Source organism: Strix aluco, chromosome 2, assembly GCF_031877795.1.
Source record: "Strix aluco isolate bStrAlu1 chromosome 2, bStrAlu1.hap1, whole genome shotgun sequence".
Lineage (NCBI taxonomy): Eukaryota > Metazoa > Chordata > Aves > Strigiformes > Strigidae > Strix > Strix aluco.
Window position 1 is genome coordinate 49,223,416 of NC_133932.1, and position 13,895 is coordinate 49,237,310.

The 13,895-nt window shown below is 41.2% G+C and overlaps 1 protein-coding gene across 1 annotated transcript in view; it reads right to left on the bottom strand.

The window, feature by feature from the left end:
• PDK3 (pyruvate dehydrogenase kinase 3) overlaps window positions 1–13,560 on the bottom strand; it is a 60,442-nt gene extending 46,882 nt beyond the window's left edge. Inside the window, exon 1 of the mRNA XM_074814613.1 lies at window positions 13,280–13,560. Coding sequence (XP_074670714.1) covers window positions 13,280–13,385 — 106 coding nt within the window. The 5' untranslated portion in view covers window positions 13,386–13,560. The remainder of the gene's footprint in view (window positions 1–13,279) is intronic.
• Window positions 13,561–13,895: the final 335 nt, after the last annotated feature.

Below are 13,895 nucleotides of genomic sequence, written 5' to 3' on the forward strand. Positions count from 1 at the left end.
GCAGAAGAGGGCAGAAGCTCAGCATGAGACCAGGAACTCTGGTTCCTCCAGAACATTACCAAATGCTCTCAGTGCAGCTGCCAGATTCCCACATCCATGAAATACTGATTTGAGAACAGACTACAGTAGTGGTCCTTCATAGATGATCAAAGTCACCTGCTTCAAAAACTTAATATGGCTGTCATAACCCTAGCAGGTACTGGACTGTCAGGGTCACATCAGAAAAGCAGTAGTAGTTTCTGAGTACTAACACGTATCTGTCAGAGAAAACAGGAAAGGAAGAAACTAAGTGCTCTTTACAGTCTTTTTACTGCACCCAGAGGTCTAGTTCTCTCCATTAACTATGTATTTAACACCAAGCTGAGACAGCAGATACCACACTAAGACTCAAAAGCAGCAAAGTCCCACCTGTTGTATGTCTGAGAGGAGGGACTCCATTCAGAATGCATAGAAACAAGATCAGAAGCCTTTCACCTCCTATCCCTGTGAAACTGCTCCTACTGCTTTTATCTAGAGCAAAACAAAGGAAGGCAGACAGGAAGGCAGTAGTGATTGACTATATCTACTCTCTTAAGCTTCCAGAACACTTTAGTTCCTGAACAGGCAAATTTAAAAAAAAAAAAAAGTGAAGCAGAGAGATGAAGAAATCTTCAAAACAATACACAAAAATGATCAAAATATCGGAATAGACTGAGCAAAGACTAACACTATTAATTTGCTGCTGAAGCTAGGGAAACAGAACTAAAGAAGGATCAGTGAATTCCACTGATTATACACCATTTCAGAAGCATGGGCTATATATTTAAAGGCAAACAAGCTATGCCTGCACAGCCCCAATAAATGTGGCCATGAAAAAAGAAAACCAACCCAAAACCAAAACAACCCCAATTCCAAAAGCATTTCTATCCTCCACCAGAAATAACGGCATTTTCAGCATACTCTAGGTATTTATCTCACCAACCACTAAAAATACTAATCCCACAAAAAGCATACAGGGTTTGTTTGCTCGGTAAAAGACAGGGCTTTGTAAAACCCAAAGATGATGAAGCAAAGGGAAAAAATTCACACAACATAACGAGATGCTGACTCTTGCTGACCCTCACTCAGGCTGCCTCTAAGAAAGCTGTGTCTTGAAACGGGATTCCCTTCTCCGACCTACCACACTGTGCTACAGGAGAGCAACCACAGTCTGTACAGCTGTGCCAACACACGTTGGAACAGGACCCGGCCCACACTAACCTTAGGTTTTCAGCCTGCTTTTAGTCACCTCAGACCTAAACTTCAGCCCAAGTTCCATCACTGCTCTCTAAGGCTACTTCCACCAACACCTACAATTTTTTCATCGAAGTGCCCTGTTTTGAGGACATGCTTTCCCTTGGCACATATGATCAGCGTATCAAGAGATTGGTTCTATGTCAGTAAGGAAACTGAAGAAACTCCGAAGTTTCAAAAAATGAAACTTGAAGGATTAAGGATGGGAAAACATTTTTAGATCTTACTGAACTATAATAAATGCATCACTTTCATCAAGTCTGAACAATTAAGTTTTGTTAAACAACTACTGCCAGAAAAACAGAGGAATTAAAGTTTGCAAGTAAGCTTTCCCACATAACTTGTTTCTTTTCTTCAGTCCAATTCCCATTACTAGTTGCACCTCTGCAGTCTAAGGGAAAGCACTGATAGAGGTGCTCAAGACTTCTCAATCTGAATTACTTATGTTCATAGATGAGAATTTAGTTGTTAACGTTGTACAACCATTGATTTTTTACTGTGTCATTTCATTGCTAAATGCAAGCCAAACTAGCAAGCTCACATGCTAGCTAGCTTTCCAGTTAAACTTCCCAACAGTCATGTGACATAGCCTATGGAAAAATTATCAGAGCTGAAGTACAGAAACAGTTGAGCTTAATTAAACATTTTTGGTTTATGAAATTCAACTAACAACAGATGTGAGCACTCTTTGACTGCCAGGCCAATGGCTGCAGTTACTTACTATTCCAAAGGAAAATTTCAGAATACCATTCGCTAATGCAAATGCATTAGCCTAAATTCTGTTGTCTAAATGACCAGTCCAAATCCCATGCACAACCAAAGGTCTAGACTTAAGTTCAAAATTAAATAACTACTCTTCAATTTGTATACATAAAAATACACTTATCTCCACTTATTTCCAAAATATCTGAAAGAGTCAATTTGTTTATGTCTTATGTGTATTAATTACTATGGCTATAGAGATGAATAATACTGGTGCCAAGAGAAAGTCAGTTCATGTTTTCATGTAAATGCAGGCTAAGAACAAAATGTCAGACAGCCGTTATTAGCACAACTGGACAGCTCAACATGGACAAAATCATTACATTTATTACTACAGTAGCTATACACTAATGTAATAATAAATAACGTAGTGATAATAATGTAATAAGCTACAATATATAACTTGCAAACTCCAGTAAGCTTGTTTCAAGTAAACGGTCCTCCAAATGAAACTAACTGTGCTGGAAAGCAGCTTAATTTACTACTGAACTGGAATTGATAAAGAGAAGGAATTAACGAGATGCACAATACACTGCAGATCTATCAAAGTCTTAGCCAAACTGAAATCATTAATTTTAACTCTTAAAGCCACAACCTTCCCGTCACTGAAAAGACTCAAGGGAAGACGTTATATCTATATCTCAAGAGAAATGGATTATCAGGCAGCCACTTGTAAAAACTCTAAACCAGTATCACATATTATACAGAACAACCCAAATTAAAAGCATGAATTTTTAAAATAAGGTTCCCTGATCTAAAACTCTTTAACTGCTTATCACTTGGTTCTAATGAAACAACTTTTCAAATATTTTAAAGCATTTGCCAAGGGAAAGCACAGTAATCTAAAGGATCCATAACGCAGAGGCACTCAAGCAACTACCCACAGGCTGTACTGGTTTTTAGACACGAAGACCCAAGGTTGTCCTTCCTTGGGGCAATCTGGTAGTAGGTTGAAAGTCAGATGAATCATTTTAACAACTAAGCTTTGTCTTGCCTGTATCGTAGGCACTCCCCACAGTATATGACAGGCAAAGAGCCAAAATGTTCTTCAGAGAAACCATGGCCCAGATCAGGTTCCTGATCCTAGAGCTACCTGTGTAACCCAAAGACTTCATCCCTAACCAAGTGCAAGGAGCCTCAAAAAAAAAAAAAAAGTGGCTCTTCAGACTATATCAGTTCCTCTTCCACTAACACTAAGATCTAAGCAGGGAACAGCCCAAGAGCAGGAAAGAGGTGCGCATACAGTGCGGCACATCAGCTCTGGCCTAGGCAGTGAAGGGGCTCTGTGGCTTTCAAACGGGAGATCCTGGACAAAACAAATTTAGTGTTCTGTTCTGGTGAGACTCGAAATTTTAAAACAAATTTAAATTTATTTTTAAAATGTAGTTGAGGCTTAAAACACCAAGCCAAAGAAATTTCATTCCCCATTTGTTGCTCTCTGATCAGATTCTGTTAGAATAAACTGACCAGAAAAGACTGAATTTTGCTCCTTTGAGCTTATAATCACCTTTTCCTCCCATAAAAGGTGAAGATCTATTTCACATTGAAGGTTATAACTAGATATTCCAAATTTTTAACACTCTCCTCCTAAGCTCTCACAGCTTTGACAACTTTCTCCCAGACCTTTATGGAAAACTTCCATAATTCCCAATAACTGTTCCAGAAAAAAACAAATCTCTGCTTTATCCTTTAGTCCCTGTCAACATGCCAAAGGGAAAGTTATTCCAAATCTCCAGCATAAATAAAATTAATGTTTATGAGCAAAGACTCTCACAGTTAATACCAATTACATAAAAATACTGCCAATACCACACGGTCCAGTTTCCCTTCAGTCTCATTGAGGTAAAGTGCATTAGACTGTTAAACATCTTATTACAAAATGCTTTTGATGATTAACAAACTACATTGCAAAAAAGGATTCCTCTATGCCACTGCTAGTTACCAGGGTTCAGATGTATTTATCTAGCCTACAAAATCCTTAAGAAAAGCACAAACAAGGACTAAACCAAAGAAGTAGCAGTTAAAATGCAAATTTTTCTTTTAGCAAAAAGTAATTTTGTAACTTTTTAAACTTTGCCTCTTTCTCTATTTACACAGTCTTAAACCTAATTCTGAAAAATATAAATTAAAATTTGCACAACTCTAGTATTTTTAAGGAATTAAGCCATTGAAAGTATTTATAATACTGTTACTTCTTCTACATTGACTACAAACTAGTGTGTCAGGTTTTTTTTATATATATAAACACACACACACAGAGAACTGAAGTAGCCTCTTCCCAGTCGAAGAAAATTTAAACAAACAGGACAAAGAAATATGTAAGAGACAATGTCACATTTACATAGAAAGAATCAGAGGAATAAAGGGTCAATGTAATAGTCTCTTGTAACATACAAAGCATCAGAAAAAGAAGAATTGTATCTCTAGGTCACAGTTCAGTGCTCTAATACGTCCTTTTGACCTACTGTTCCAAGAAGAAAAATTACATCTAACTGACTCCAGGAACTCACACAAAATCATAAACACATTCTAAAAAGGATAAGTAGCAGCCTGTAAATTACTTTAGCAATTTTGGGAAAAAGGTGACTCTCAAGACAGCCATTACACTGCGACCAGCCAGGCATCAGTCTGCTTGTGGGAGGTGGCAAGTGACTGCCTTTGCATCACTTGCTTATATTCTTCTTTCCTTCGTTATTAAAGTCTCTTTATCTCAACCCATGAGTTTTCTCACTTTTGCCCTTCCTATTCCCTCCCCCCATGCCAATGGGGGGTGGGAGGAGGGGAGCAAGCACCTGCATGGATGCTCAAATGTTGGACAGGGTCAACCCACCACAATGCTGCACATCTACTATATAGTAATTTCATCTTAAAGTTATTCCATAGTCTTTTGTTTTGGTTTTTTTTAATTAAGAATTTCACATGGGACTGTGCCAAAACATCACAAAGAGCCAGGTGCAGCATCTACTGGTACTGCCTTATCAAACATCAAATTAATTTGGAAATGAGACTGCCTCAACACAATTTACTGTCTTCTTTACCACCCTATTATCTCTTGGTGCTTATTTATGTATTACTTCAATATTAGCTCTATCACCTTTTCAGCTACTTCAGTCAACCTTACTCTAGTGTTCTCCTTCTCCTTTTCTTTGACAGACAAGTAGTGTATTTTCCCACTTCCACAACCCTGGGACCATCACCATCCGTTATTTCCATGTAGCCTATAAGCAACAGCTGTGCTGCACCAGGCTGCTCACATTTGCAGAAGAAAGTGTTCAGCTGCTCACAAAACACAGCACTGCCTTACTTCTGCTGGCACCCACTAAACCAAGAGGATCTAGACATACTTCAGCTTATCTAAAATTTGTATCAGGGACAGGGGGGAGTTGTGATTTCCTTTAAGTTTCTGGTTGCAATTTAGCTTTTTTTGAAGATCAAAACAAAGATGAATTCATCAGTCTTTATCATTATGTACTTTTATCAAGTAAACGCTACACTCCAGCACTGTCCCCAATTACTATATATTATCTCAGCATCTTTTTCTCTGCTTTTCTATCCCATGACTTTTCACCTTAGCTGTTATTTGTACTGCAACCCGAGATATTTGTCCTTGCTTCTAGTTTTCATATGATTTTTTTTAAAATGAACGGTATTTCTGGCATTCCTAACACTGCCCCACTGCTCTATTTTGCCTGCATCAGAATCTCTCTTTCTGAAACTGACAGATGATCTTATACTCCCTTACGTCTTAGGAGAGACCCTATCTACCTAGTTCCTTAGCTTGTAAAAGTTATGCTACTTTAAAATCACTAGCTATCATTTCTTCCATTCCCAAGGGGAAGGAATGCTATCAATTCATGATCATTTTAATCCAAATTTAATTAAGTTTCAGATTTTCACGCACATCCTTATTAGTCCAAATCTAGTCTAAAGCAGGCACTTGAACTATTTCTACCGTTTTCTGGAAGAAAAAGGTGCCCCAAACATTCTCAAATCTTCAAGAACTACAAATCCTATCTTTTTGTCCTTCCAGAAAGTAGTTTTGCCAAGCCCTCAATTCCTGCCAAGCTGTATTCTCTATCACTTCTGTTACTTGCTAAAAAGAAAAAAAAACCCAAACACTAGCATTGTTTACTGCTTCATGCAGATTAAGCATTCTTGTCCTCCTTCTTTCACCGTCTGCTTCAACGCCCTATTCAGCTTCACCAAAAAAAAATGCATGAGCATGTCCACATGTACATATGCACCCTAACATCATCTCCCTTCCCGAGCACCTGGAGGCAGAGGACTGCAGCAGCACCTTTGGTCAGTCCAGAGACAAACAGAACGCAGACTAAGAAATTTTCTCCTTTTAGGGAAACAAAACACAGTAAGTTCCACCAGTTGGAGGATGCTCGCTTGCAGACTACCAGCCTATGCTTAAAGGCAAGAAATGGCCAGTCAAACCACCTACTGAAGGCAGAATTTCCAATGCTTAGGCTTTGTAAGAGCCAAAAAAAAAAAATCTACTGCCTTGGTGATCCAGTTCAATCACTGACAGTAATTAATGGAATTTCCACGACTAACTATACTAAAATACTGAGTTCAGAATATATGAAGCCTCAGTCACTCAGAGAAATGAAGATTTCCTTTACTGCACAATCAAAATAGTTAAAATTTAAACCAAAGCTAACGTTTTTCTTGAGAACTTTGCAGAACTGCACTAATGAAGATTTAACTAGCAGTATAATATTTGAAAGCAAGCCTTTTCTGAAAAAAAAAAGTGACTAACAAACAAGCACACTTAATCCCTGAAAGAGCCTCCAAAAGTGACTGATATAGATAATTCTGTAAATTAAATGCACCATGATCTAGTATTACATAGCACTCACACACAGACAAATCTCTCTATCATATCACAGTTCAATAGTGACTGCTGAACAAAGTTATCCAACCGCAATGACTCTTCCAAACCTTCACAACAATCAATATTAGGCCTTATAAAAACCTCCAATATTATATATAGTATTGGAATATCACTGCCTGCCAGAGACTGGCTGAGTTGTAAATAGTAACAGGTTATAAATAGCAACAGTTGCATCAAACAAGGCTTCTAGCTACTTGCTGTGCTACAGCCCGTTCAAAGAAAACGCTTTTTATGTTAGGAAATGCAAACTATCCATGCTCAGATCTAGAGAATGAAGGACTGAATACAGAAAAGCAATAACCCCAAAATAATTCAAGAACAAAAGCAGATAGACCATCCAGCTTGCACATCTAGTTTTCATTGTGACAGAAGGCTACCCTTTCAAGGTAAAAGCGAAACAGCAGTAAAATGATTCTATGCCAATGTTAGGCAAAACTCCTATTGGGATTCTATTTAAAGCTCTAAAAGACATATTTGAAGAATAATACTGAAAAGCCTAAAAAAGATAATTTGATGGTATTTTCATAAGGCTTCAAATAACTCTTGTAACGAATGTATTTACCTTTACAACATCAAGACAAAATACTCTACCACAATGTACAAATATCTCATAGTGAAAAAATTCCAGGCATCAAAGGAGCCCAAACCTATCAACAAAAGCTGTAACAAGCTGGTTGGAAACTGAAGCCAGTCAGATGAAAATAAAAAAGTAATGTCTGACTAGCATTTACCTTTCTGATCTGATTCAGTGGTTAGCATACCAATGGTTAACATTCATGTGAAGAGGAAATTTTTTTTTGAAGATACATTTAAATCAAGGATAAGTTTTAAGGTCAATGCACAGACAGCAGTAGAAAAAACACAGCTGCAGGCAATAAATGGCAGGTAATTATTTAATAGTATCTTTTGGCCCTAAACTTTGCAAGTGTCTTAGATGCACAGTCTCTCCACTGACATTGTGATTAAAAGAAAATACACTGAAACTTCTAATGGGTTTTTGTGTTAAAAAAAAAATCTTCTAATAGTAATCTTCCATCAGAAGGTTAATAAATATGTTTGGAGACATAAGGCTGCTTTCAATCTCTACTTTCCTACCCCCACATCTTGTTGTTCAAATTGTACCCGCTAGCACCTTTCCAATGGCACGTTTTCAGTTCCAGTGCTGATCCATGCCTGCTGCTAACAAGGCAACATGCGGTGTAAACACTCTTGCAGAAACCTGATCTGATACTGCACATACAACTGACAGCAGTCAACAGCAATGCCGATACCTGGTTTACTCTTTATATCACTTTTGGAAGAGGCCTACAAGTTTTCTCAAGACAGGTAAGTTTAATAGGTACCACATAAACTGAACAATTTCACACCAAAAATTGTATTAAAAAATGGGGAGGACCCATTGCTCATCTTTTCCTCCAGATATGCCCTGGGGCACAACAGTTCCCAAGCTACATGCACACTGTGATTATCTGCTGCATGCTCAGCTGTTCACAGTACAGTACAATTACTAAATTACAACCTTTGTGATATTTTTCAATGCCAGTAGCTGTAGCAGTTGCCACAGATATTTTGATTATAACCTATGAAATCAGGATCTCCTAAGCCGCATTCCACAACAAGAATTCACTATGATTCACTACCTTCTATCTTAAGTATGACCTTTTTGTCCAAACTCATTAGTAACTATGTGGTACACGAACACTAACATACGACAAATAAGGAAGGGTAAGTGCCGTTTTGTTAAGTTTTACCTATATGCACAAATAGCTACTGAAAAGCAAAGTTTAACCCCATAGGTACAAAACTCATCCAGAACACTTGGTTTGAGACTTAAAACAGAAAAGGCTAGCATATAGCTAAGTACAACTGGCCAAGATAGCTTTAGTAGTAAACAAGCTCCAGAAGCACACAGTACATTTTTTTGATGAAACAAACCTCAGTCTCACAAAAGTCTCAGGCACTTCATCAGCTGAGCAGCAGCAATGAGAGTATTGCATGAGTATAGTATACTGGCATATGTTCACAATGTAGCACTAGCACAACTTCAAATGACTTTCATGCATGATCAAAGCATTACACAATCAGTATTTCACCTTGTCTTTATTTGTGCTTAATTATTTTATATGTAACCTTTTCAGTACAACCATTCGTTTCACAAAAGGTTCGTTAATACCTTTACTGTCAACCGAGTTACCCCAACATGACCAAAACCAAGCAGTTACATGGAGCTTGCTAGCTCAGGCACAGTTCAGCATTAGCACAGCTGTGAGGGTTTTGGCTCACACCTAGCCCTTATCAAGCCAGGCCATCATGTGGGCAGAATGAGCTCAAGTCTCTTTGTGACTTTTTTAAAATGCCAGGACACTCCTAGACATAGGAACTCTATCTTTCCTCATACAGACCCATCTGATGGATTATTTACTTCCCCCTATTGACCCATGTATGTGGTTGCTGAAGAAGACTATTTGGTATTTTGGATTAACTTGTCATCCTCTAAGGCCCACCTTAGAGGCTGAAGCAAATCTAAACTGAGATGCTGTATCAACATAGATCTCCAGTATGGGCATTTTTTCTCCTAAGTCTAGCCCCCAAAGTGTACAAAGGTTAATGCATCTGAATGTTAAACTACTTCTCTACTTACAAGTTCATTTCAGAAAAGGTATTTTAGTAATTATATCAGACTGGGTCATTTAGGAATGCCTGCACTTGGAAATCTACCAAAATAACTTCCAGAATATCTACCTAGTTTGGAAGCACAAAGCTGAATCCAGTTAGTTGGGTTTGTTTTTTTCCAGAGCCAAAGAATTATGGAGGCCCAGATAAACCTGGAATGACATGCTAACATTAAACAAGGTCAAAACTTGTTTATATTAAAACACACTTACAGAAGGTCATTCTTTTGCAAAGGAATGAGATTGCACAAGAATCTTGGGAAATGCACTTTGGAAGAAAGAAATTGAATGAACAGTATTGAAGAAGAGTGTGCAAACAGAAAATAAACACACATAAAAAAGAAAAAAGCAGTACAGACGATCTGAGCTCTCATACTTTGTGACATAGCCCATGACACAGTAACCTCTTACATACTTGCAGCAGCTACAAAGATAGCTGCAAGCTCGACAGAAAGTAAATCCCATATGGCAGAACATGGTATGTAAACACATAAAGAACTCAGCTATAAAAACGAACTGAGAATCACTGCTTTAAGTATTGCTTCCTGTTTTGTTTCACAGCTTTTTGGTACTAGTGAGTTAAAACAGCCAAACTGTCTTTTATATGGGTTTAATTAACTGACTTAAGCTACCTGAGAAAGTTTAAAATAAACATAATTAATTTCTATCTTTGGAAGGGAATTGTAACTCTACAGCCCCACTATGCACACAACTGTCATACAACCCACACTGTTATTCAATAATTAAAAAAGTTTAAGCTGTATGTCAATATACATTGCCACCAACTGTGTTTGAAGAGACTCTTGGGCCCGGAAGAAATACAAAGTTTCTTTCCCTCTGCTCACCAGGACTTTGCAGAGCCAAATTTAGAAGCCAGTTTAGTCTAAACCAACACAACCAATAGAAAAAAAAGATATAACGAGCATATTGTAGTTTCATTATTGCCAGAAATGATGTAAAAAATCCTTCTCCAAATAAATTGAAATTACAGTAAGTGCAAATTCTTTTTTTTTTTTTTAATACAAGAAACACATGTGCATCAGACAACAAAATCACAGACTGCCATGAGAGGGTTATTCACACATTTCCTTTGGGCTTATTTAATATTTGTGGAAAATTTTGTCATGTTTTTGTAACACAAGCACCACATTTACATAGCTCAACAAAAATACCATTTCTTTTTAAGTGAGACATTAGGTAGCCTCTATAAACTGACTACAAAACAGTGTCATCTTTCCATCAAACATTCAGGCTAGGTAAACAACAACTGAACTGCACCTTGAGCATGATGCTTGGCATATTTGCTCTCTTGAATACTTGTGTCCTGTGCCACCAGCAAATTCTTTTTTGGGTAATTCAGGTATAAGTAACATAGCTCCCTGATACACTGCATATTGTCCAGGCCTTCCGTGCCTCAAGTGGTAAAACTTTTGTACCAACATCTTAGGTTTTGTTGCCAATTTCTCCTCTAGGCCACTGAAGTCTTCAACAGAATTTGAAATTCCCCAAAGCCATCAACACCTAGGATCACACAAGTTAAGTAACTACATTGTTTTTAATCTATTCGATTAAACTGCTGTAATCTTCCTACTTGAGGTTTCTTAAGTAAATACAGGCACTGAAGAAAAAGTGAAGATGTTAAGTGGCCCATAAGACTTCTTAAGGTCAAGCTGATAGTTTTAGCAAGGCTCGTGATGATCTTAGAAGCCTAAGCTGTAGGCATTCTTTTCTTCAGAAGTTTTAAACGTCAACAACTATATAGTTTCCTGTCAGTCTTAAGACACAAATACATTTAAATATATAGCCTACACACACGCACAAGATTCCATACACACGTCCACTGACAACAGACTGGAGCACATCCAAAGAACAGGACTGGACAGACTATAACATACCGTTCTTACTCTGTTCCTTTCCACTAACATAAACCAGGCTTAAAAATCATAAAATAAGACTACTTCTTCTCAAAGAATCATGAGATGTTTTTCAAACCATAAAGTAATACAGATACTACAATGTTTTAAAAAATAACATGATTAGAAGGCTGCCACACAAAAGATGTCCCAAAGCAAGTAATGCAGGGGCTACCTAGAAGGGTAGAAATCCTTATCAAAAAGCAGTTTCTTCAGAGCATCCAATTCATTAAAGCAAAGACTGAAATCTTTACACCTCTGGTCACTACTGAAAAGCCTCACGAACATTAATACTTGCCCAGCAACAATTTACAAACCCAACTTTCAAACAGGTAACAGGGAAATGACTTGTTTAGTGACAGGGCTAAAATAAAGATATTCTAAATTTTAGGCTGTTGCTCTTGCCCATACAGAAAGACACGGCATAAGGAGCACAAATGCCAGAGCAGGGGAAGAAGAGCAGCAACAGAAGGAGTGGGGAAGCGAGAACAAACTCAAGTTAGCAGAGACCAGAGAGGGAAAGCATACGGTCTAGTCAGGTTCTCCTTTTAATGTAACACAGGACAAGGTGTGATGTTTTTTTAAATGGTAGAAAACCCCATCTCACCGAGATGTGGTAGCAAGCCCAGCGCTGGCTCTTTATACTTACAGCATTCTTTCACTAACACCATTGCCATAAATGTGCGATTGTTTCCACTTTTAATCGCTTTCTGGCTTAATACCACTGGCTCATTTTTGTCTTCTCGTGCCTTTAGTGTAATAGCAGAATGAAGGAACACTCTATTAAGCTTCATGGTGTTACACAGGGCCTTTATATTTACCCTACAAGCAACATTCATAGGATAATAAAATCTAAACAACTCTTGTGTCAGAGAGTAGGAGCCAAATAACCTCTGATACAGATACGAGAACTTTATCATTATCTAGATCGAAATGTCAGTTTTCTAACAGCAACACAAGTCATTCCTGGGTTTCAGTCCAGTGCTTCTGAAAAGAAAAAAGCTATTTAGTCATCAGCAACACTTCCTCAAGTGCACGAATTTTCCACAAACAGGTCTCCTACAAAGTACTGTCAGAGTTCTCGCCTGAGGTTTAAGTAAGCCAAACTCTGTGTGGCAGATTGAAATTTTCACATTCAAGGTCAATAAATTACTCCCTCCTTCAGTCACTAAGCTCACAAAATTTCCTGTCAGAAACCCTTATTTTGACCCTCTTCCCCACGGAGCTTACTGTTGGGGAATAACGCGAGGGAAGAGAGGCAAGCCTGCCTCTCCAGCCTCCTGCCACCTCCCTGAGGGACCTCATCCTGAGGGACGCCGAGGTGGCGAGGCAGAGCAGCGGTGGTGTTTACCACCAGCTGCCCACGGCCGCGCACAGCTGGCTGTCACCGCAGGAGCCCGCCCCGCACACAACTCCCACCCGACGGCCGCCAGCAGCCTGTGGGGCCTCCCGGGGCGGGGGAGCCGCCGCCAGGCCGGGCCGGGCCAGCCCCGCCGCGGCAGCGCGCACCGCCCGGCCGCCCCCCGCCGTGACTGCGCACCCCGCGCTCCCCAGGCCGCACGCAGGGCCGGGAGCCGGGCCCCGCCGCCCAGATGCTGGGCGAGGAGACCAGGCCCAGGCGCCGGCCTCCGCCGCCGCTCCCCGCGGCCGGCCGGGCCCTCGCCGCTCCTGCGCGGCGGGAGAGCCGGGGCGACACCCGCCTCCCTCAGCCGCCGGCGGCGGCGGGCGGGGGGGTTGTGGGCGGCCCCGCCACTCACCGAAGTCGAGGAACTGCTTGATGGAGAGCGGCGAGGGGGAGAAGCGGGAGTAGTACTCGATCTGCTTGGGGATGGGGCTCTTCAGCAGCACCCCGCACAGCCGCATGGCGCGGCGCGGCCCGCCCGGCTCCTCTCCGCCGCTCTGCTCCGCTCCGCTCCCCGGCAGCCACACTAGGGCGCTGGGGCGGCGGCGCTGCCACCCGCGCTCATGCCAGGAGAGCGGCCAGCCCGGCGGCGCCCGTCGCCCTCTGCGGCCCGGCCCGGCCCGGCGCGAGGGAAGGGGGGGGATCGGCGAGCGGGGGGAAGGAGGGGCGAGCGGGGGGAGGGAGGGGCGAGCGGGGGGAGGGAGGGGCGAGCAGAAGGAGCCGCCCCGACGCTGCCCGCCCCTCCCTCCCCCCCCTCCGCGCGCGCGCGCACGCCCGCTGAGGGTGGGAGGGGCGGGGCGGGCGCGAGTGCCGGGCGCGTGCCGTCCGTCCGCCATCGTTTGCCAACGGCCGGCGCGCGCTAACGCGCAGGCGCAGCGTCGCGAGGGGCGGGGCGGGGCCGTCGTGAGGCTGCGCGTGAGGGGAGCGGGAACGTGTCTGGATCTGGGCTCCTCGGGTGGGAAGAGGGAGAG